This window comes from Trichechus manatus, unplaced genomic scaffold (genome assembly GCF_000243295.1).
Source record: "Trichechus manatus latirostris isolate Lorelei unplaced genomic scaffold, TriManLat1.0 scaffold00016, whole genome shotgun sequence".
Lineage (NCBI taxonomy): Eukaryota > Metazoa > Chordata > Mammalia > Sirenia > Trichechidae > Trichechus > Trichechus manatus.
In genome coordinates, this window is record NW_004443952.1 from 16,372,796 (window position 1) to 16,393,315 (window position 20,520).

Below are 20,520 nucleotides of genomic sequence, written 5' to 3' on the forward strand. Positions count from 1 at the left end.
TCTCCTTCAGTCTCCCGATGACCTTTGGACAGCAACATTTTGACCACATGAGGGAAATTGTGGCAGAGTGGAAAAGGCATGGGTTTGGGATCAGCTGGATTGGGGTTCAAGTTCTGCTTCAGGATTTATCAGCTGTGTGACTTTGGATAAATTGTTAAGCCTCTGTAAGCCTCAGGATCCTATTTTACATACAGATAATATATTCTGTTGTATGTTGTGAGGATTATTGATCATGTATGTTAGAAGCCTAGCATGGAATCTGTCTGGTACATATTAGATTCTCAATAAATAGAAGTAATAATTTAATTGATATGAGTAATATAAATTATATACTGAAAACCATTACTTTCAAGATAGAAGTTTTCTTCGGGAGATCAGTGTTAGGAATCAAGAGTCATACCAAAGAAAGTGGTTCTGAAGAACATTTCAATAAAAAATTACATTATTTGTTCAAATATTGCCAGGGCCTCTTACCCTGTTGTTTCTTATTTATATCTATGCCTCAGTCCATAACTTGTGTGAAGATTAACACTGGATGTCAGAATGTTATTGCATCTTTAAAGTTCTCTGGGATTAATAGCGGTTTCCATTAGGCATTCTGTTTTTCACTTAAAAATTTATTCATTCATTGAACAATATTTACCATATTTTTACGCAAATGACTTGCACCTTCTACATCTGTTTGCCAACTGCGCCCTCCCAAACCTCGAGGTATTTTCATAAGTGCCACTTTGCCAATTCGTTTTACATATCAGTGTAAAAAAAATTAGGATAGTGTGCTTACGAAAATAGCTCACGGGGGGAGGGCGCTGTTGGCAAGCAAACATGGAAGGTGTGTGTTATTTGCGCACAGTACAGTATTGAGTGCTTATTGTGTGTCAGGTATGTTCTAGGAGCTGGATTCAACTGAAGTCCTCAAATAGATGGCCTTTTAATGAGTGCAAGGATAGGTTGATAGATGAAATACTATCTCTAGGAAAAAAACACTTGATTTGGAGGGAGACTCATGTTACTTAGTGTTCACAGCATTTAGATAGTTGAAATAATACCCTCTAGCAGGAAGTCGGGGCCATTTGGCAGTGACCTTTAATGTCTCACTGCTCAGCAGGGTGATTTGGCTGAACTGGATGGCTGGGCAGGTGGACTTGCCCTCACTCTCCCTGCAAGTTCTTCCTGAAGCAGTACACACCTTCTCAGAGAGAGGAGGGAAGTCTGTGGTATCTCTCTGCTGCTCTCCAATCTGTTTTGTACTGTAGAATGGAGCCTTAATAACAGATCAGCAAATTTAGGCCAAAAGAATTAAATTGTTTCTGTCTCCAGGGTCCTTCCCGGTTATACTAGTCTTCGATTGCTGTTGTAACAAATTACTACAAATTTAGCAGCTTAAAACAGTACAGATTTATTATTTCATAATTCTATAGGTCAGTAGTCTGGATACAGTGTTGCTCAGTGGAGTCTAACTTCATAAGGTTGAAATCAAGGTGTTGGCAGGGCTGTGTTCTTTTCTGGAGGTTCTGAAGATGAATCCCTTTCCAAAGTCATTCTGATTGTTAGCTGAACTCAGTTCCTTGTGGTTGTAGGACTGAGGTCCCTCTTTCCTTGTGGGCTGTCAGCCAGGGGCTGATCTTTGCTCCTAAAGGCTGCCCACATTCCTTTCAAGCTTCTCATCTGGCCCCTTTGTAGCAACTGTGGGTCAAATCCTTCTCAAGCTTCACATCTCTCCAACTGTAACTTCTGGACAAATCTTTCCAATTTTTCCTTCTGCCGTATCTCTCTGTTTCTAGCCAGAGAAAGTTCTCTGATTTTAAGGGCTCATGTGAGTAGATTAGGCCCATTTGGATAATCCAGGATAATCTCCCTATTCTAAGGTCTGTATATGGTTGCTGGAGCCAAGGTGGCACAGTGGTTAAGCGCTAGGGCTGCTAACCAAAAGGTCGGCAGTTTGAATCCACTAACCACTCTTGGAAACCCTATGGGGCAGTTCTACTCTGTCCTATAGGGTCGCTATGAGTCAGAATCAACTTGATGGCAGAGGGTTTGGTTTTGGTTTATATGAGTCAGAGTCGACGTGACAGCAATGGGTTTGGTTTTTTTTTTTTTTAATCACATCTACAGAGTACCTTTTTCCATGTAAGGTACCATATTCCCAAATTCCAGTGGTTCGGGAGTGGACATGGGGCGGGGTGCATTCTGCCTACCACAACTGTCTTTTGATCGGAAGGTATGTTTCATGTGTCTTTGAAATGTTCCCTCAGTGTCCGTGGCTTTATTGATCCTTTTTCAGTTCTTATCTTTTTCTTGCCCATATTCTGAGAGTATGCCCATACTTTGTAAGAAAAACTACCCATCAGGGTTTTTAATGGGCAAACCAAAGACAGCAGTTACTTTAGAAGCAGAGTTTTTCTGAGCCAGCCTTATACCTGGCCCATGGTACTAAAGGAAGGCATGAGACATTCAGTCAACAAAACCAATAAATATTTATTGTACGCCTGCTTTATACCAGACATTGTTCTAGGCACTGAAGAGTCAGCCATAACCACGGAGCTTTCATTTCACCGCGCACTGAGAACAAACGTGAAGGCTGAGATTGAGAATTTGAAGGATTCTTAGCAGGTTCTAGGCGCTTGGAGTGAAGGCTGTCCTCCCATCCCAGTTTCACTGACAACCTCTCAACCACCTCCTGACAGCAGTCTTTGTCAGCGTGGGGCACTGTGAGCCATCGTGGAATGTGGGTTTGGGGTTAGCTAGACTCAAGCTCTAGTCTTGGCACACCATTGTCTCAGGGATGTGAAAGCAGTGTCTTATCCTTGAGGTGGGAAGGCCAGGCATACAGATTTATCTCCATTTTAGTAACAACTTGGACTGCTCAGCCATGTGGTTAGATTGTCTTGACCTCTGATGATACCTTCAGCCTAAAAGGGAAAGTTCTGTTTCTGTGGAACAAAGAGTTCTGTTCACAAGTCTTCTGATGCGTGCAGCGCATTCCCGTAGAGGCAGAACTCAGTTCATGAGGCAGAGGGGAAGTGAGGGTGCCCTGATGTTCCCAGAACACCAGTGATCTCACAGCTGGGCTGTATATTGATCAAAAGAGCAAATAGACAGGGAATGAACAAAGTCATCCTTGTCATGTAAATTGTTGGAAGGAGACAGTGATTGCTTCTGGGTGGTGATAGTCTTTGTACCTGGTATGTGACTCACTTGTTTTCAGTTTGAACTGAAACACGTTAATCCTAGCCCTGAGCCTGATTGTCTGCATATGAGCAAAGTGGAGTAGAGATTTGAGGCTACTTTATGACGGTATTTAAGGGAAGTTCAAAATGTCCCAGTGAACACTTTATAACATGCATTCACAGGAGGAAAACAAAATTGTGTATTATATTGAAAATACTATTCAAATGTATGTACACCCACATTTCACTTTATTTAGTAGTAGAGTCCCTGAAAAATTTGGATGTGTACAAGATTTTTTTAAATTGAAGAGAGTTTTCAGTATCTTAATTTCACAAATGTTTTGTCTTCTATTTTTATTTGACTGTGACCTCTAATGCATTAGTAATATTCTCTTCTAGTCTTTGTTTTGTATAGTAATAAATTATATACAAACACTTAAATTCATTCATTCATGCAAGTTTATTGAGCCCTGATCTGTGCCATGTACTGGGCCAGGGAGGCAGGAGTGAGGAAGGTACAGATCTCTCCAAATTTCTGTTCGGGGACAGGAAGGACAGACCAGGAAAGGGGCAGGTGCTGTGCAGACCGAGAGCCACTCTGCCGAGTGCTGTGAGCCTCTGAACCCAGTCTTTGAGGATCAGGAAAGAAGCATTCTCTAAGGTGAGACCTAAAGAATAGAGGTTAGCCAGGTAAAGAACGGGGAGAAGAATTTTCCAGGCAGAGGACATGCCATCCGTTGGTCCAGAGGTGATAGAGAAGAGAAAGTGGCATTGAAGGGAACAGCATATGATGAGGTAGTTCAGAGTGGAGGAAGTGCAGCTGTGGGAAGACTGATGAGGGAAGGATGGTCAGGCATGACTGTGGAGAGATGGGTGAAGGTCAGATGAAGAAGACCTTCATGACCATGTTAGGATACTGGGCTTCATCCTCTGGGCAAGGGAGGCCATTGAAAGGTTCCAGGGAGCAAGTGACTTGGTGAGATGAATACAAACGTAGCTAGAGTATTTCTGTGAAGGCTTTTACGTCTTGGGCTGTGTGGATTTGAATGCATTTGGAACTGGGCTCACACCATTCTCTCTCTCTTCCTCCTGTGTTCTCCTTTTCTTTTGCTTTTTCTTCCACAAACATTTATTGAGCACCTTGTTATTATGTAGAGTTCCTAGGTAGTGCAAATGGTGAGCGTGCTTGGCTGCTAACTGAAAGGTTAGAGGTTTTAGTTCACCCAGAGGTGCCTTGGAAGGAAGCCCTGGAGATCTATCTACTTCCAAGAAATCAGCCATTGACAACCCCATGGAGCAAAGTCTTACTCTGACACACATGGGGTCACAATGAGTTGGACTCAACTGGACAGCAACTGGCTTTTAGTTATTATGTGCCAGGAACTGTATAAGGCACTCAGCCAAAGTAAAACACCAGCTCACAAATAAAGACCAAATTGACCTTGCTAGGTTACTGCCTTTTTTATTTTTCAGTCTTCTACAATTTAAATATTAAGCTAGTGAGGATAAAAGGATATATTTTAAGTCATTTGTTAGACCCAGAAAGGATAGGGCACAATGATCTTTGTCCTTCGGGGCCATTCCCGCAAAGTGCATGCTTTTAGGAAATGTTGCTATGTTGCGATTCACACAGTTTGCAAAACTGGGTGGGAGCATCTGAGTAATACAATAAGCATTTGTGTAATTTTTCCTCTAATGATATTACAGTATTTAGTTATGATCTAAAAATATTAAATAATGCATGAATTCAGTTAGCTTAACGCAGGAAGTTCAGTCCTTCATTAAAGGTTTTATTTTCCCTCTTTTTTCTCCCTTTTCCTTATTTCATACAAGAAAATCATTTGCCTCCTGTGGTCAGTGGAGGCTTATATGAGTTCATAGCCAAGGGAATTTTTTTGGTCAGGAAAAATAGTAGTAGTAATTCCAAGTTGTGGATTGTTTACTGAAGCGCTTTTGGAAATAAGCTTTGGGAAGCTTTGTCTGCCTTTGTCAAGTTAAAGTATGAGCAAGAGACCACAGTTAGTTGGTGCAGGCATGTGATTCTCAGCCTTCATTTTGTGGCCTAGGTTCAAGGCATTAATTATTTCCTGGGGTTAATTTTATTCAAGAAAGGTATCCTTCAGCTCTCATATGTACTCATGCCGACATATATTCTTTCCTTCCTTCATTCTGGCTCAGTGCCCCTCCTTCTTTCCTCTCTCGTCCCTCTTTGAATTAAAAAAGAAGATTATGGGATAGTTAAAACATACCGAAAAAGTACAGAGAGTAGCATGCAGAACACCCATATATGATCATTCATCATATTGGTTTTTTTTTTCCTCGAGAAGTAAACTTACAGATACAGTTGATACCACCTGAACATCCATTTCTCAAGGCATAACCACTATCCTGAAGTTGCATGTTTTTATATTTTATACCATATATACTTATATTTTGTTGTAAACAATATATAGGATTAGTTTGCATGTGCTCACTTTGTATAAATGTGCACATTGATCTGCAGCTTGTCTTTTTCACTCAACATTTTGTCTTTGTGATTTATCAGTGTTGCTATATGTAGCCTCTGAATCATTTTAACTGAAACAGAATTCCATTTTTATACTAAATTTTAAAAAATCCATTCTTCTAGTCCTTGACTTGTTATTATTGTTTTTTTTTTCCCTCCCAGATTGTTTACAGTGTTTTTAGATGCACAGTTTTCACTTTTAAAAGTTGGATTCACTTTTCCATTTTGGTTTGGGCTTTTTATATTTTGTTTATGAAATCTTTCCCTACCCCAGGTTTATAAGAACTTTTTTTTGTATTTTCTTCTATAAATTCTCATTTTTACTTCTGGATCTTTACTCTACCAAGAATGTATTTTGTGTAGTGGTATGAGATGGGAAATTTATGAATTTTTGATTGTATGAATAACCAGTTGTCCCAGCAACAGTTATTGAATAGCCCATCCTTTCCCTACCAATTTGTACTATTAAATTTGTGTATTTGCAGCCATCATTTCTTTGTATGGAAAAGTAAAATGAAGTCTTGAGCAAAATATCTGGATAGTTCAAGTTTTAAATTTGATGCTGACTGAATTTGAGTTGTGTGTGTTTTTTTAACCTGAGATATCAACCATACTTGCATGTATAATTCCTACCACATTTCTTTGAAAATGGAAATTTGTTTGTGTTGACTCCCAGTTGCCAATACTACTAATGAAAAACAGAGCATTTCATCTTAAACAAACAGTGTAAAAAAAGATCCTAACAATGGCATTAACTGTTCTACGTTATTACTTACGGGTGTGTTTAGCCAATGTTTTATTAGAGACCAAAAACAAAATCACACAAACAGAAGCATAGACTATGACAACAAAGTCGTCATATAGTAAGATTGATATTGTATTGGTGTTTGTATATGTAATGGTCTGATGTCCATAGTAAATGTCACAAGTCCTTATGTTTGTGTCCATAATCAACTACATTTATGAGTTAAACAATCATGCAGTAGGCCCTGCTGGGTGCATGGAGTTTTGCTGAATTGTATAGCTTTTAAGTCAAGAAGAATAGCTTGCTCCAAAGTTAAGACATTTAAATTAAAAAACCTGAAGAAAAAATCATTACCTATGAAGATTTAAATACATTCTGATGGAGAGAACATATTCTAAGAACAATGAATTGATTTGTACTCTTCATGGGAAAGATAACTGGTAATGGGGATGATGGAGCAGTGTTGGGTCTGGAGCTTTTAGACACTTTGTTTGCCCTTGGTGACTGTATACATAATTGGTATGGCATACCTGGCTTCCCATGCTTTTGACACCATCTTAGATTCTGTTCAGGATAAGGTGAACTTACTGGCCTCTCTTCACTGCTTCAAAATCTGAAACACAGTATTGTATGGACCAGATATGGAATAAACAAACGTGTGTGCAAAGAATAATGCAAAGAGGTACGAACCGTGTCCAAGTACTTTGTCTCAGTGGTCCTCAAACTTCAGTGTACAGAAGAACCCCGGAGGATTCCTCGGCCACTCTTAACTTCTGATTCAGTGGGCTGGGAATCTGCATATTTAACAAGCACCCAGGTGGTTCTGAGGCAGGCTCTCCAAAGACTACATTTATTAGTAAAACCTTGCTGTTTACAGGCCTCTCATGATTTGGGTCAAATTCAAGTGCAACTTGAATTTTTATTGGATATTTATACCATTTTTATTGAATGTTTCCTTTTAATAGACTCACTTCTTGTGTGTAGTAAATTTAATTAGAAAGGAAACTCTATCACTACTATAAAAGTAAAATCAGTATCGCTTGCTATAAATAGAAGGTACACCACATGAATATATTAAGATAAAAATGTGTGTGTGTATGTATCTACACATATATATAGATATATCTTCTTCTCTCTTAACACTATCTTTTGTTTCATACTTCAGCAAACACTAAGTAAAAGAAAAGAGTTACAGATGCAAGAGACGTGTCCTGTCTTGGAGCCTTCAGGAATTAGAATGAGGATGTCTTAGCATTGCAGTGAGGAGTATCTATAATTTCAGAAACATCACGTTGGAGTGTGGCTGATGTGCTGTGAGATGACAACTCTAGCTCTCTCTCTAGCAGAGGAAGGACACTCCAATAGGAAAAAAAGTTCATTGAGAGCTAACCAAGAAGAGGAAGGGAGGATGTATGTTTTTTCAAGAACTGAGCAACCTGTTTGCAGATGAGAGCCCTTCAGTTTTGTCAGAGAACTTTTGAGGAAGACAAAAGAAAGGCAGGGGAGGAAATTGTTTATAATCATGAGGACTTACTACGTGCCAGGCACTGTGCAAGGTGCTTTGTACATGTCCTCTAATTTATTCTTCATGGGAACCTTGTGATACACGTCCCAGTATTCTGAACTCTGTCATATAGTTGAGAAAATGGAGGAATGGGAGAATTTGAGGAATCTTCCAAGAAGCAGCCACCCCAGGTGCCCATGACCAGAGAAAGGGGCAGAGTGACAAGAAAGAATGATAAAAATCTTATTTCCATTCATACTTTATAAAATAATTAAATATCAAATTTTAAGTTTTAAAAATTTACAGTAATTTGGCATTTATTGCTTTGTCCTGGTGTGTTTGCTATACAATCCTGAACATACATCTTCTTGTGGGCTTCATGGTAAGCACAGAAACACTTTTTACCTGCTGTATCTTCCAATTAAGACCTCTCAGCTTGTGCAAGTTTTACATACTGTAAGCTCTCTGCAGGTTTAAGTTCTAGTTTGGAACCTGTAGTTACATAATGAACTTGAAGAGAAAAAGTGCAAAACCAAAATACACCACCTGTCCACCTGTTTTTACTCGTGAATTAGTCTCCACGTAAGGCTATCCAGCACTATCTGTGATCTGTGTCACAGAGCTCTATCTGAACATAGCGTTCAAAGAAAACCCTCGTTCTGTCAGAGGACTGTGAGTGGAATTCTGGGATTCTGCTTGTATGCCTTTCTCGGAGAAGCTCAGGAATCAGGTTAGACGAGCTCTTTCATAAAATCTGTAGACATTTGCTCAGAAATGTTCATTGCAGGATTATGTTTGGGTATTTTGATGATCATGGTGATTCTAACTTGATCTTCTGGATTTGAAATTCTTTTTTTTTTTTTTTTTTGAGAAAAAGGGAAACATCCAGACTGCTATTTCTCAGAGATAATAGTGAGTTCCACCCACTTCCAGCAGCTATAAGGTTTATTTTCCATGTACTCTTCATTATAATTTCATAGCAATCTCTCATATAAGAGAAATGTCAAAGTAGCCCAGCCTTCTGTAGACTTCAGGGGTGTCTGAAACTGAATGACATAATGGCTGTAGAAAAACCAAGGAAAGCTAGATTTTTCCGTGAAGCATTCCCCCCTCCCCTATTTGACAAATAAGAACAATGACACTTACTCTCTATTTTTTCTGTTTGGAAGCCTGGAAACAAATTTTAGGCTCAACTGTAGCCACTTTAGCCTCAGAGTCTGTATTTGTTTTTTTTTTTTTTTTCTTTTTTAGCTTAGACTTTCTGCCCTAATTTTATCTTTTCCTTGGGCCTAATTAATTATTTTCTTATGTTTGTTGTGCAGATAGGCAGCATATGATAGCAACTAAATATATAAATTAGAAGAGATAAAAATTTCATGAAAACCAGGACATGTACATAAGAGATATATATTAAATTTCCACTGTTAGAAACAGTGTTGACTTGTGCAGAGTGAGAGAGAGAGTTCCTTTCTCCCCTGTTTTTGGCAGCTTTAAACTTCAAGTTTGCTTCTTTACTTGTGAACCATCACAAACGTGTTCCTGAAGGTCAATCCATATTGCCCATCTTGCAGAATCATAGACGGAGTTGAGAATTTGTGGCCAGAGTTGCAGTGGGACACACGCGCGCACACGTGTACACACACACACTTTCCACGAGATATTTTTATCTATTGCATATTATCTAGTTTTAAATATGTATTCATATATACATTTAAGAGCAATCATCCAAGTGCTAGTAATTCTTATTTGAAGAAAACAACATATAAGTATACAGTTAGAATATTTGTAGTATCTTTTCTTTTGGTTAGGTTTCTCATTTTTTAAACTCAAGACTGAATGGTTTTAATTACCTTGTTTGTTTTCAGTAGAGATTTTAGGTTTACATTTGAGCTCAGAAACAAAAGTATCTTTTTTCATTACAGGCAGAACTAAACTCCTCATCTCCCTTCCCAAGCAAGGAGCTGGCTGAAGCCACAAAAACTTTGCTGGATAGTCTTGGGACCCTGGCCCAAGAGGTAAGTTGTGTCTTCCGGGCAGCAGAAGGCAGACCATCGAACATCACTTGCTGCATCTCTGAGTTTGGCTAAGTCAGAGCCAGCTGACCATTTGGGCACCAAAGAAGCAGTTGTATCCACAGGGTCCTCTTGATTTGAATATCATATAAAATGTAAAATCAATTTTAGAAGCATAAGTGATCTTAAAAATTTATCTGGTTTGATTTCTTTACTTTACAGATGAGGAAACTGAGACCCAAGGATATCTCAGAGTTAGTTAGTGGCTAAAGGCCTGGTATCTAGTCTAGAACTGTCTCCCATTGTTTCTTTCTGTCCCTAGGTAATGACACATTTGTAAAGACAAGAATCCCCCACCCATCCACCCCATGTACTACTTTTGTCCTGCCAGCATCTCCTCCATATTTCTTCTTCAGTAGCGAGGACAGTCATTTTACCAAAACATTTTCTAACAAGAGGGAGTAACATAGTACCTGTAATCATCTTTCCCCTGCAGACATCTGGCTTCTGAGGTTCAACCTTGGGAATAGCGTCTCTTGATGAACATTAAGTTGAGTTTGCCTTTCAGGCCCATGTGTTGACAGATGTATCAGAATAATTTTTGTGGTAGGATCAGAGAGCCTGTAGGTGCTTGCAAAAGCAGTTAACCTTTCCTCTGCCTCCCAGCCAGCCTGTGGTCTGCTTTTCTGACTCCCAGCCTTGTGTCAAATTAGACTTGGAAATCAGCAACTCTTTGGATCCCCAGTGTGTAAGGAGCAGAGCCAGAGGGCAGTGGTCAGAAAAAATGCAAGCTTCAGTGTATAGGACATCTGATAGGAATAACTTGTGGGGAAATTTTTCTCAGACTCGGTCCAGCTTTAGGTTAGTTGCTTCTCTAACTCACCCCATTTTTTGGTACTTGTATCAGTTTTTCAAATATCAAAATTAACTTCATGTTTTCTGAGGATAAAAGTATTGCATGTTCGTTATGGAAAGTACAGAACACTAGGGAAATACAGAAAGCACGGAGATTAAACACTGTTGACAGACACTTCAGTGCATTTATTTGTGGTATCTTCTCTTCCTTCTTTTAATTCTGTTTTTGTCTCTGAGTTAAGAGGCTTGGCTTTCTGGTCTCCTGTCAGTAGGAGAAGCCTTCTTCTAGCCTGCTGTTTGTTACTCTCATTTTGAAATGCTGGTGACCTTGCACTGGGAGGAGAACCTGGGTCAACTGAGGTTGTTCCAGGAAACAGAGAGCGAAACAGAAACCGACTGCATGTCAATAGCTGTTTCTCGGGTGGGAAACCCTCAGCATTCCTGTTATCTGAAATGGATGTGCCCTGTACTACCCTAGCAGGTCCCTTCCCAGCCTTCCTCCCCCTCTTTGATTTCTGGCCTTAGAGAAAGCAAAGCAGGGACTGTAACAGAGGAGGCTGCTTCTAAACTCAGGGTCTGATTACATCTGTTTCCTCTTACATCACTGGGCCTGCCTTTTGTCTGGGGTAAAAAAAATAATTGGAAGCATATGATAGTCCCATTGCTGATGTGGCGGAAACTCTCCAACTAAGCGATATACATTTTCCTTGGCAGCTGCTTCCTTGCGCCCTGCTTGCACCCTGGTCCAGGACAAGCAAGGACTACCCACTCGTCTCAGTAGAACAACCCCCAGTTGCTTTGACTACGAGTCATTCATTGTCTGACTTGTTGTTTCTCTGGTCAGTGTTTGGAAAGAGAGTTGGTTGTTTTGCCCAAAGCACAAGCTCTTGAAAAGAAAAAGAAGCAACATTTCCTGTGAGGCTGCTCTGGTTCAGGCAGTTTCACCCAGTTTCCCTGTACAGTTGACATGACAAATGAGAGGTGAGTAGTATTGTGCCCATTTTACAGATGGCACCAAGGCTCAGACAAGTTAAGCAATTTGCCCACAATCACCCACTTTTTTCTCAGATGAACTCTCATGGTAACTGGAATGGAAAAGAGAGCCTTCTAAGAAAGAAATGATGAATTAACAGGACCTGGCAATGGAGTGGAAAGTGGGACTGAGTTGGCATGAGTTCATGCCTGGGTGACAGAGAAGGTATGCCTGGACAGATAGGGAAGCAAGACAGGAAGGCAACATCTGACTTATACACCCAGCACCTTCTAGGTTCCTGGCACTGCTAGATGCTGGGACTTAGCAATGAAAAAACTAACTTCTCTGTTCTTATATCGCTCGCATGGGGAAGGAGACAGAAATCACAGATAAATGTATAATGTGGCAGTAGGGATGCATGCTATGGAAAAAAAAGAGCAGGGTAAGGGAGAGAGTGTTGGGGTACTCTTTCAAAGGGGGTGATTAGGGAAGTTTTCTCTAATAAGGTGACAGTTGAACAGAGACGTGAAGGAAATGATGATATGAGGAGGGCATTCCAAGCACAAAGACACTGGTGCTTGAGGACACTTACGGAACATGTTTCAATACCAGGAAGGAGGCGAAGTGTGGTTGGATCAAGTGAGCAAGTGAGGGGGGTTGGTTGGAGATGAGGTCAGAGAGCATGGAGGTGAGGCCATGCAGCCCTGCTAGGGATTTGGGGCTTATGCTAACCGAGATGGGAAGCTAGTGGAGGGTTTGGAGCAGAGGGGGACATAATGTGACCTAGAGTTTATAAACTGTTTATACTCAAGCTGCTGAATTGAGAAGAGTGGCGGGGGTAAGAGAGGAAGGAAGGAGATGAGTTAGGAAGCCATTGCAGTGGATTGAGAAGGCGGAGAATCATTTATCCATCATTCACTCAGCAAATGATTATCAAGCACCTTTCATGGGCTGTTTTATTTATTTATTTATTTTTAATGACCAAGTCCATTTGCACAGTTTATTTAATAAGAAACAGCTGTAAGGTAGAACATTCCTTTATTGAAAAGACAGCAGCTACAAAAGTGAATAAATATTACATGAGGAATTATTTTTTGAAAATACAGCAAACCCCTGGTATTTGTGAGGAGAAAAGAAGAGCTAACAACATTTAAAAAAAAAAATTTTTACTCTGGGGGTAAGAATATCTTCACCTCAAAACCTTGGAGCAGATATTGAAAACTGGCTAGATGATGAGCATGGCCATGACTTTTGGAGTTTTGGAAGGTCCTGGACTTTTCACTTTGGAATACCAGGGGTCTGCTGTAATATAATTTGCATAGAGTTAGAGTTGAACAAGAATTCTTCTCCTCACTCAATAATATGAACTTTAATTACTCTTTCATTCTTACAGTAAAGTAGCACAGTATTTAAGGATGGAAAACGGCTGCGGGTTACAGGGCTGAGGATGGAATGGCTACCTCCTCCCTGTGAGTCAGGGGGTGCTTCATGGAGGACGTGTGGAGCGTGAGCTGAGGGGTCTAGGAGAATGAGTAGGAGTTTGCCTCTAAGACAAGTGCAGGGAATGATCAGCAGTTTGAAATAACTCAATACTTTATGATGCTTCTATACAAAGACGTACTGGTTTCATGTGGGGAGAAAATTTTTTTTATTAATTAGGGGTGGCCAGATGATGGCAGCTTGAGGAAAGAGGAGTGAATGGCTCTTACTAGCTGTTGTTTAAAAATTTCCAAGTCTATTCCATGAACCCAACAAAAGGCAAGGGAGCCTGGCCACCTCTCCCCTGCCTGTATATTCATACAGGTTGTGAAAAGATAAAGATAAAAGCTGTTGACCTAATTGTGTTCTTGTGAAGTGTGCTGGATGCTCCCTCTTTGGAGGGAGGAGTCTTTGTGATAGCCAACCCATCCTGAGTGCCAGCTTCCTCTCTGGAAGCAGAGTCAAAGGTCTGCAGTGCCCAGGACTGTAGAACCAGCAGGCTCTGTGAGGTAGAAAACTGGGCACATGGAGCCCGAATCCAGGCTTTCTCCAGGGTGTGTGTAGGGCCTGCAGCCTCTCTTCTCTGCTGTCCATGGCTCAGTCTTCCCAGGTGGTGAGAACATGCAGTGACAGTTCAAGGAATGTGGGGATTTATTAATGATTTATTGTGAAATGCTTGAAAATACAAAGTGCTCTATAAATATTTAATAGTAAGAACAGTTGGGCCAAGAACTCCACAAGGAGCTGGAGTGCATTTGTATGTGAGACAAAGCACTATCATTGATGCTTACTGAGTGTAGGTCACAGGGGTGCCCACTGGCTCCTGGTGCTCCTGCCTCATCCTATTCAGGGGCTTCTCTGGGCAGGGCACTTGCAGGTACATCGTGTGATTTGCTCCTCACCACACTGTTTTAGCATCATCATCTTCATGAGAAATGGGGCCTGTAAGCTAATGGGGAACATAGCTGGGATTCAAATTCAGGCCTCCTGCCTTAACGCTTTCTTCATTACCTAACATTTAACTGAGACCGGGAGATGGGACTTCACACATAGTACCTTTTTTCCCAAGGGGCAGAGGGCTTCTGAATTTCCGCACTGAAGTGAGTCAGAGTAATCCTGGATGTGAGCAGTTCCTGATATAATCATCTGTAGTCAGACATACTGTTTAGAGAAAGCATTCTCTTCTATAAACGAGAAGATAACCCCCAGAGGAGTAAAACCCATCTCCCGGGGCTCCATTAACTTCTAGACTATGCTTTCTCAAACTTAAATGTGCATAGGAATCACCTGGGCTTCTTATTAAACTGCATATGCAGATTCTGCAGGTCGGCAGAGTGGCTTCAGAATTATCATTTCAATGAAGGTCCCAGGTGATGCTGATGGTGCTGGTGCGTGGACCACAAATTGAGTAGCAAAGCTCTAGAGAACCTGTCACAAGGCTTTGAGAAGCCGACATCAGACAAAATATGTTCTGGGATCTGGCTTTTGAGAAATCGAGAAAATAAGACGTTTCTTTCTCTTCTCTGTCCCTGCCCCTTGCCTTACACCTCTCTCTCCTTCCCCTTCCCTCTCCTGTTCCTCCCCATCCCTGATGCTAGCTCTTCACCGTGAGGAGTTGGAGTGACATGCGGCAGGAGGTGATGTTTCTGACCAATGTGAACAGCTCCAGCTCCCCTACACAGATATACCAGGCAGTGTCCCGCATTGTCTGTGGCCATCCTGAGGGTGGGGGCCTGAAGATCAAGTCCCTCAACTGGTATGAGGACAACAACTACAAAGCCCTCTTTGGAGGCAATGACACAGGAGAAGATGTTGGCACCTTCTATGACAATTCTACAAGTGAGTGTCTGTGCTGGCCCCAGCCCTGGCCTCATACCCGCCTTAGTTCTAGACTCAGCCCTGTGTCACCCCTTCCAGGAAGGATGCCCACAGGACCTTATGCTTACCATTTTTAAGCTCTGTAGCAGCACTGGATGTTTACATGTCTATCTGCCCACCAGATTCTGAGCTCCTGGAGGAGAGAGTCTTTTCTTAATCAGCTAACTGTCCCCAGTCTTTGAATGGTGCCTGCCACATCTAAGGGATGCACAGTAATGTTCATCAAATGAATGAATGATTGAAAACCACTCTTCCCAGTTTTCTGGGATATACGGGGTGGGTCCCACAGTAATAGATGATGAGATGCTGATCCTTTAGAAATTATTATTATTATAACCATTGAGGTAAGCTTTATAATAAAAATTTAAAAATAACAGTGAAAGTAATAATAATGAAAATAAAAGCTAACATTTGAGGAATATTTCTTATATACTGTGAATTTTATTTAAGTTACCTCTTTTAACCCTTATGATAACCCTGCAGGAAGGTTTTATAACCCCACATTTTATAGGCTCAGAGAAGTTAAGTGACCTGGCCAAAAGCACACCACAGCTAATCAGCAAGAACTAGGATTCAACCTGGATCTGCCTAGCTCCATGCCAGTAACCCACACTGCCTCTGAAACAGGGCTTCAAACCAGTGCATTCCAGTTTGACCCCCTCCTGAGAATTTGCATTTCCACCCCAAATATACTGAATCAGACTCTACAGTTTAACAAGGTCCCCAGGTGAGTCTTATAGATCCCCCAGGTGATTCTTATGTATACATCGTGTTAAAATGTAGATTCTGATTCAGTATATCTGGGGTGTGTGGAAATGCAGATTCTCAGCAGGGGGTGGAACTGGAATGAACCAGTTTGAAGCCCTGCTCTGAAATACCTGTCATTTGTGGTGTGTGTGTACCATTAGGGTAGATCATTCCATCTGCTCTTTGTTTTTGGTTCTTAGCGGCAAGACAGTGTTTAAGAACCTTGTAACTCCATGTCCGCCTCCCGCACTTGGGCAGTTTTGTGGGGATGTGTGTCCTATGCCCAGTGGCAGTGAAGAGCCAGTGTTACAGTGTTAGACAATGGTATCCTTTTCCTTGAAAACATGGTGCAGGTGAGCCTTTTTCCATTTTCAACTGCAGGTGTGTCTTTCAGACACTGACTGAGGCAGGTTTTTGTGCGTTACTGTAACACAAGAACCTTTTCTTCTTCTCTGGAGTAAAGCACTCCAGGCAGTTGTAGGTTGCTTTACAAGCCTGAGGAGGATGGCCTTCGAGGCAGTTTTAAGAAATGTCATCCCTTCGTCTCCCCAGCTTGCAAGTCAGCCCAAGGGAGCTTTCATTTGCCCAACTGATACAATTGTGAGAAGATCTTTTTTTTTTTCTTTAATTCTATTATGTTTCCAACATACAGAGGATGCTTACTAGAGGATGCTTACTATCTTAAAAACAAACAAACCAACAAAAAAACCCAGAATAAAATAAAAGAAAAATTCAGGGACCCTTCTGGATAATCAAACCCTGTTTGTCTGTGATTAGCTTTGGATTTTTCAGTTTTGAGTTTTTTATTCTATGTAAGTATACTTGTGATGAGAAGGAGGAAAATTGCATTTTGGATATATTAGTTAAAGGGAAAATTCAGGTTTCAGCTTAAAAACTAAAGTTAGAATTCAGCCTTCTGGTTGCTCTCAATAGTACTGGTGGCTTTTGGTGAGAACTGAGTGTGAGGGCTGCCGTGAGACTATGAATCAAGAGTTATGGGGGCTTGTGCATAGTGAAAACACTTTGTTCACAGCATCTCAGTTGTGAGTTAGCCATCATCAGGATTTTAAGTTCTGATTGTTTAAACAGCATTGTTCTAGGCGCTTTGTAGGTAGTGTCTTAGTCCTCCCACATCTCTGCCAAGTAGATGTTATTAACTTCATTTTCATAGATGAGCAAACCGAGGCTCAGATAAGTGAAGTCATTTGTTACACAGCTAGTAAGTGATAGCGCTGGAATTTGAACCCAGGACCCTGAATCTGGCCCCAAAGCCCTTGTTTGTTCTACCTTTCTGCCCCTTTCTGCCTGGCATGTCCATGAGTATATGACCACATGTATGTATAAGTATTTGTCTTTCATTTTCTCCATAGCCCCTTACTGCAACGATTTGATGAAGAATTTGGAGTCCAGTCCTCTTTCCCGCATTATCTGGAAAGCTCTCAAGCCTCTGCTTGTAGGGAAGATCTTATATACACCTGACACTCCAGCCACAAGGCAGGTTATGGCTGAGGTAAGATGCCCAGGCCTAAGACTCTGTCCTTGTAAACCTCCCAAAATTAGGGGCAAAAAAGTAAAGGTGGCTTCAGATGGAATATGCTGGGCATACTCTGGCTCTTCTGGGATTGTCAAAGAGTGGGAACCTCGAGTCTGATCCAGATCAAGCTGTTTAGGGACAGCTCCCCCACCTGGGGTATTTGAATCATAGCTGTAGGCAGGCAGTTCTTGGAGGTGGAGGAACACTAGCAAAGGGCTTCTGTGATGGGGCATCTTTTCAGGAAGCAGCCGCCTTACTCACTGTCTCTGCCTCTCCCTTTTTTCTCTGCCACCCCTTGCTCCCCACCTGATTCCAGGTGAACAAGACCTTCCAGGAGCTGGCTGTGTTCCATGATCTGGAAGGCATGTGGGAAGAACTCAGCCCCAAGATCTGGACCTTTGTGGAGAGCAGCCAAGAAATGGACCTTATCCGAGTAAGTATCCCTCTGATTACTGTGTGCCTGCTTGGTGCTGGATGGGTTGAGTTCCAGTCCTTTCCCAGAAGTGATTGATGAGAATTCTTGAAGTTTAACCCATATAGACGTATTGAGCCTGGGACATGGCTCAAGCCACAAGGCTGCCACCTTTCTAGAGGTCCAACTCGTAGTGTACAGATAAAACACTGTTTTGTATACATCAGCAGCAATGCCTCTGGTGCTCAAACATCAATTTCCTAAGGAAATTAGTGAGGGCTGGTGTTTGGAACAAAGGTTTGGTTATTGTAAGGTCTTGACTCTACTTTCATTCCTGGCTTTAGCCCTTGAGCCATTCACAGCCTCTTATTCAGCCTTCCTGTGTCTCAGTTGGTCTTGAGAAGAGGTGTAGGAACAAAGGTATGGTGTTGCGTGTAGTCTGGTCTGAGACACCTGCTCCCAAAAGCACCACATGAACACAGAGCAGCCATTGCCGTATGGAAGCAGGGCATATCTACAGATGACAGCACCTATGGCAAGCACTGAAATTACACTCCATCCAAATATCTGATGCCCATCTTTTAGATAACATTACCATAATATCAGCTCAAAAATACAAGTCAAGCTTATTAATCTTCTCCTTAACACATTGTGATACTACGTGAAAATTACAGCTACACCTTCCTTGCTTTCACTGATGAAAATTGGTCTATGATGTGTTCAAAGTCATTTTTTTCAGTTTCTTCGCTTTCTGCACTCAGCAGAGCAAGATCACTCAGTCTGCCTTCACCTATGGAGGCTCTCAAATATGAAAGTACATATTAGTTTTAACTTACTGAGTGATCTCTCACAGCTGGCAATGGACACTGCAATGGTTAATAGAAACTGCTTGGTGGCGCCTCCCTTCAAGTGGTGCCCGGGGCATGTGCCATACCTGCCATACCTTAGATACACTTCGGTGTGGAGGGAAATGGCACTTAGTATTTCTGTGCCACTTGAAAGGGATAAGTGCTCTAGAGACAATTGGATTCAAGTGGAGGAGTCTGAGCAAGAACAGAATGTCTCCTTTGCTTGGGCTTGAGTGCTATTTAATCACATCATCCCTGCCTTGGGCTGAGTCAGAGAATCATTAGACAATTTCCTATCTCCATGGTGAGGGAGGCCTCTTCTTTTGTCTCTGCTGCCATTAAGAAGGAGGAAAGGATTTTGCCAAGTTTTTCGTCTCGACACCTCATTGATCTGAGGGACAGCTGGGTTTGGGAGCCTGTATCTACCTGAAGGGAACTCTCCTGAACTTTAGGGCTGTCCACTAGTCCCCTGGGAAATAAGTTACCGAGGAGGGAGGCTCTGGCGATGGAGAAGCCAAAATCTTCTTTGTTGCACTAGTCCTGTTACACGTATGCAGAATTCTTAAATTGGGGCCTTTTAAAACAAAAGGCTTTAGTGAGACAGACGTGTACAATCATTTGTATGGGATTAGTGAATAATTACTGAATGAGAATAATAACTTGTGCCTTCAAGTGTGGGCCACAGACAGTGTTGTAGACCTAGCTGTGGTCTCGGGCCTCTTCTTCATGGTCATTTCTTTGGAATCCATATTTATACTCCTGGGATATTTTCTCTGTGTCTGAGTCTCAGAAGATGACAAGGGCCTTGTTGTTCTATCTGTGGGCAGATAGATGTTTCCCTGCTCTTAGTTTGAGTGTTTACCTTGGACACTCTAGCTGCTCATAGGTCCTCTTATGGGGAATGCCCTTGTAAAACTGGCATTGGCATTCATTAGGAATCCTGCCAGGAGAACCCAGGATATGGGAGAAGAAGTGTAGGGCTATGGCCAGAGAGAACATCATGGCATTATTTTGAAGGGTCATGCGTGTCGTGCTGGGGGCCTTTTTCTTTAAGCTGTGGGGACCCTGAAAGGGTTTTAAGCAAGGGTGATATGAAGATGACTTGAAGAGGGAAAAGATAGAAGGCAGAGACCAGGGGGGAGGCTACCCAAGTGAGTGACAGAGAGGCCTGACCCAGGGCACTGGCCAACGCATCAGGCAGGAGGTGAAGCCTGGTGACTGCTTGGTGTGGAGGGGTGACAGAGGGAGGCATCGAGGATGATTCTTAATTTTTGGTTGGGTGAATGGTGGGAATGTCCAGTAGGCCAGTGTTTTTTAGGATCTGGAGTGCAGGAGGGGGTGGTCAAGCTAGAGATACAGACTAGGGTGTGGTCACCTTCCTCCAACTCCCTTCTTCTCTCTATTATTAAGGAGTGTTTAACTCCACAAGCTTGGGCTTCTCAGTACTCAGCACCCCTGCAGCCTGGTTTCTGGTACACGAGGTGATTCCTGAAGCTTCTGCTTCCGTTGTGGTCACTGTTATCTCTGCTGTCTCTGGCTCTGTCTATACTCATTACATCACAATGCAGATCTGGGGCACTTCTCCTTTGTCCAGTTACGGAACCCACTGATACCCACCTGCTCTCTTTCCTGAATGACTCTTGGCCCCTCATCAAGGGTGGCCTCAGGCCTCCTGGTTCCCTGAAATACTCTGGAATGACAGTGTGGTCAGTGATCTCATTGGGCCCATCTCTCGGATCTTTCTGTCCTAATTGACCATGTTGCTCAAATGCCACACTGGGCAGAATAAGCCTCACCCCAATTGTCAGGTCTCTTCACTCTGCTCTGATTTGTTCAATTGCAGTATACAAAGTAGTG

At 41.9% G+C, this 20,520-nt stretch overlaps 1 protein-coding gene across 16 annotated transcripts in view; it reads left to right on the plus strand.

Annotated features, from left to right (window-relative positions):
- The window catches only part of ABCA1 (ATP binding cassette subfamily A member 1), a 138,657-nt gene that overhangs the window by 65,899 nt on the left and 52,238 nt on the right, over positions 1 to 20,520 (plus strand). For 15 of the 16 annotated variants that reach the window (XM_023727434.1, XM_004372203.2, XM_023727442.1 and 12 more), the window contains 4 exons: positions 9,848 to 9,940; positions 14,843 to 15,083; positions 17,240 to 17,379; positions 17,720 to 17,836. In XM_023727434.1, coding sequence (XP_023583202.1) covers positions 9,848 to 9,940; positions 14,843 to 15,083; positions 17,240 to 17,379; positions 17,720 to 17,836 — 591 coding nt within the window. Of the gene's footprint in view, positions 1 to 9,847; positions 9,941 to 14,842; positions 15,084 to 15,929; positions 16,470 to 17,239; positions 17,380 to 17,719; positions 17,837 to 20,520 lie in introns of those variants that run through there. The other variant, XM_023727447.1, reaches the window with a different exon arrangement.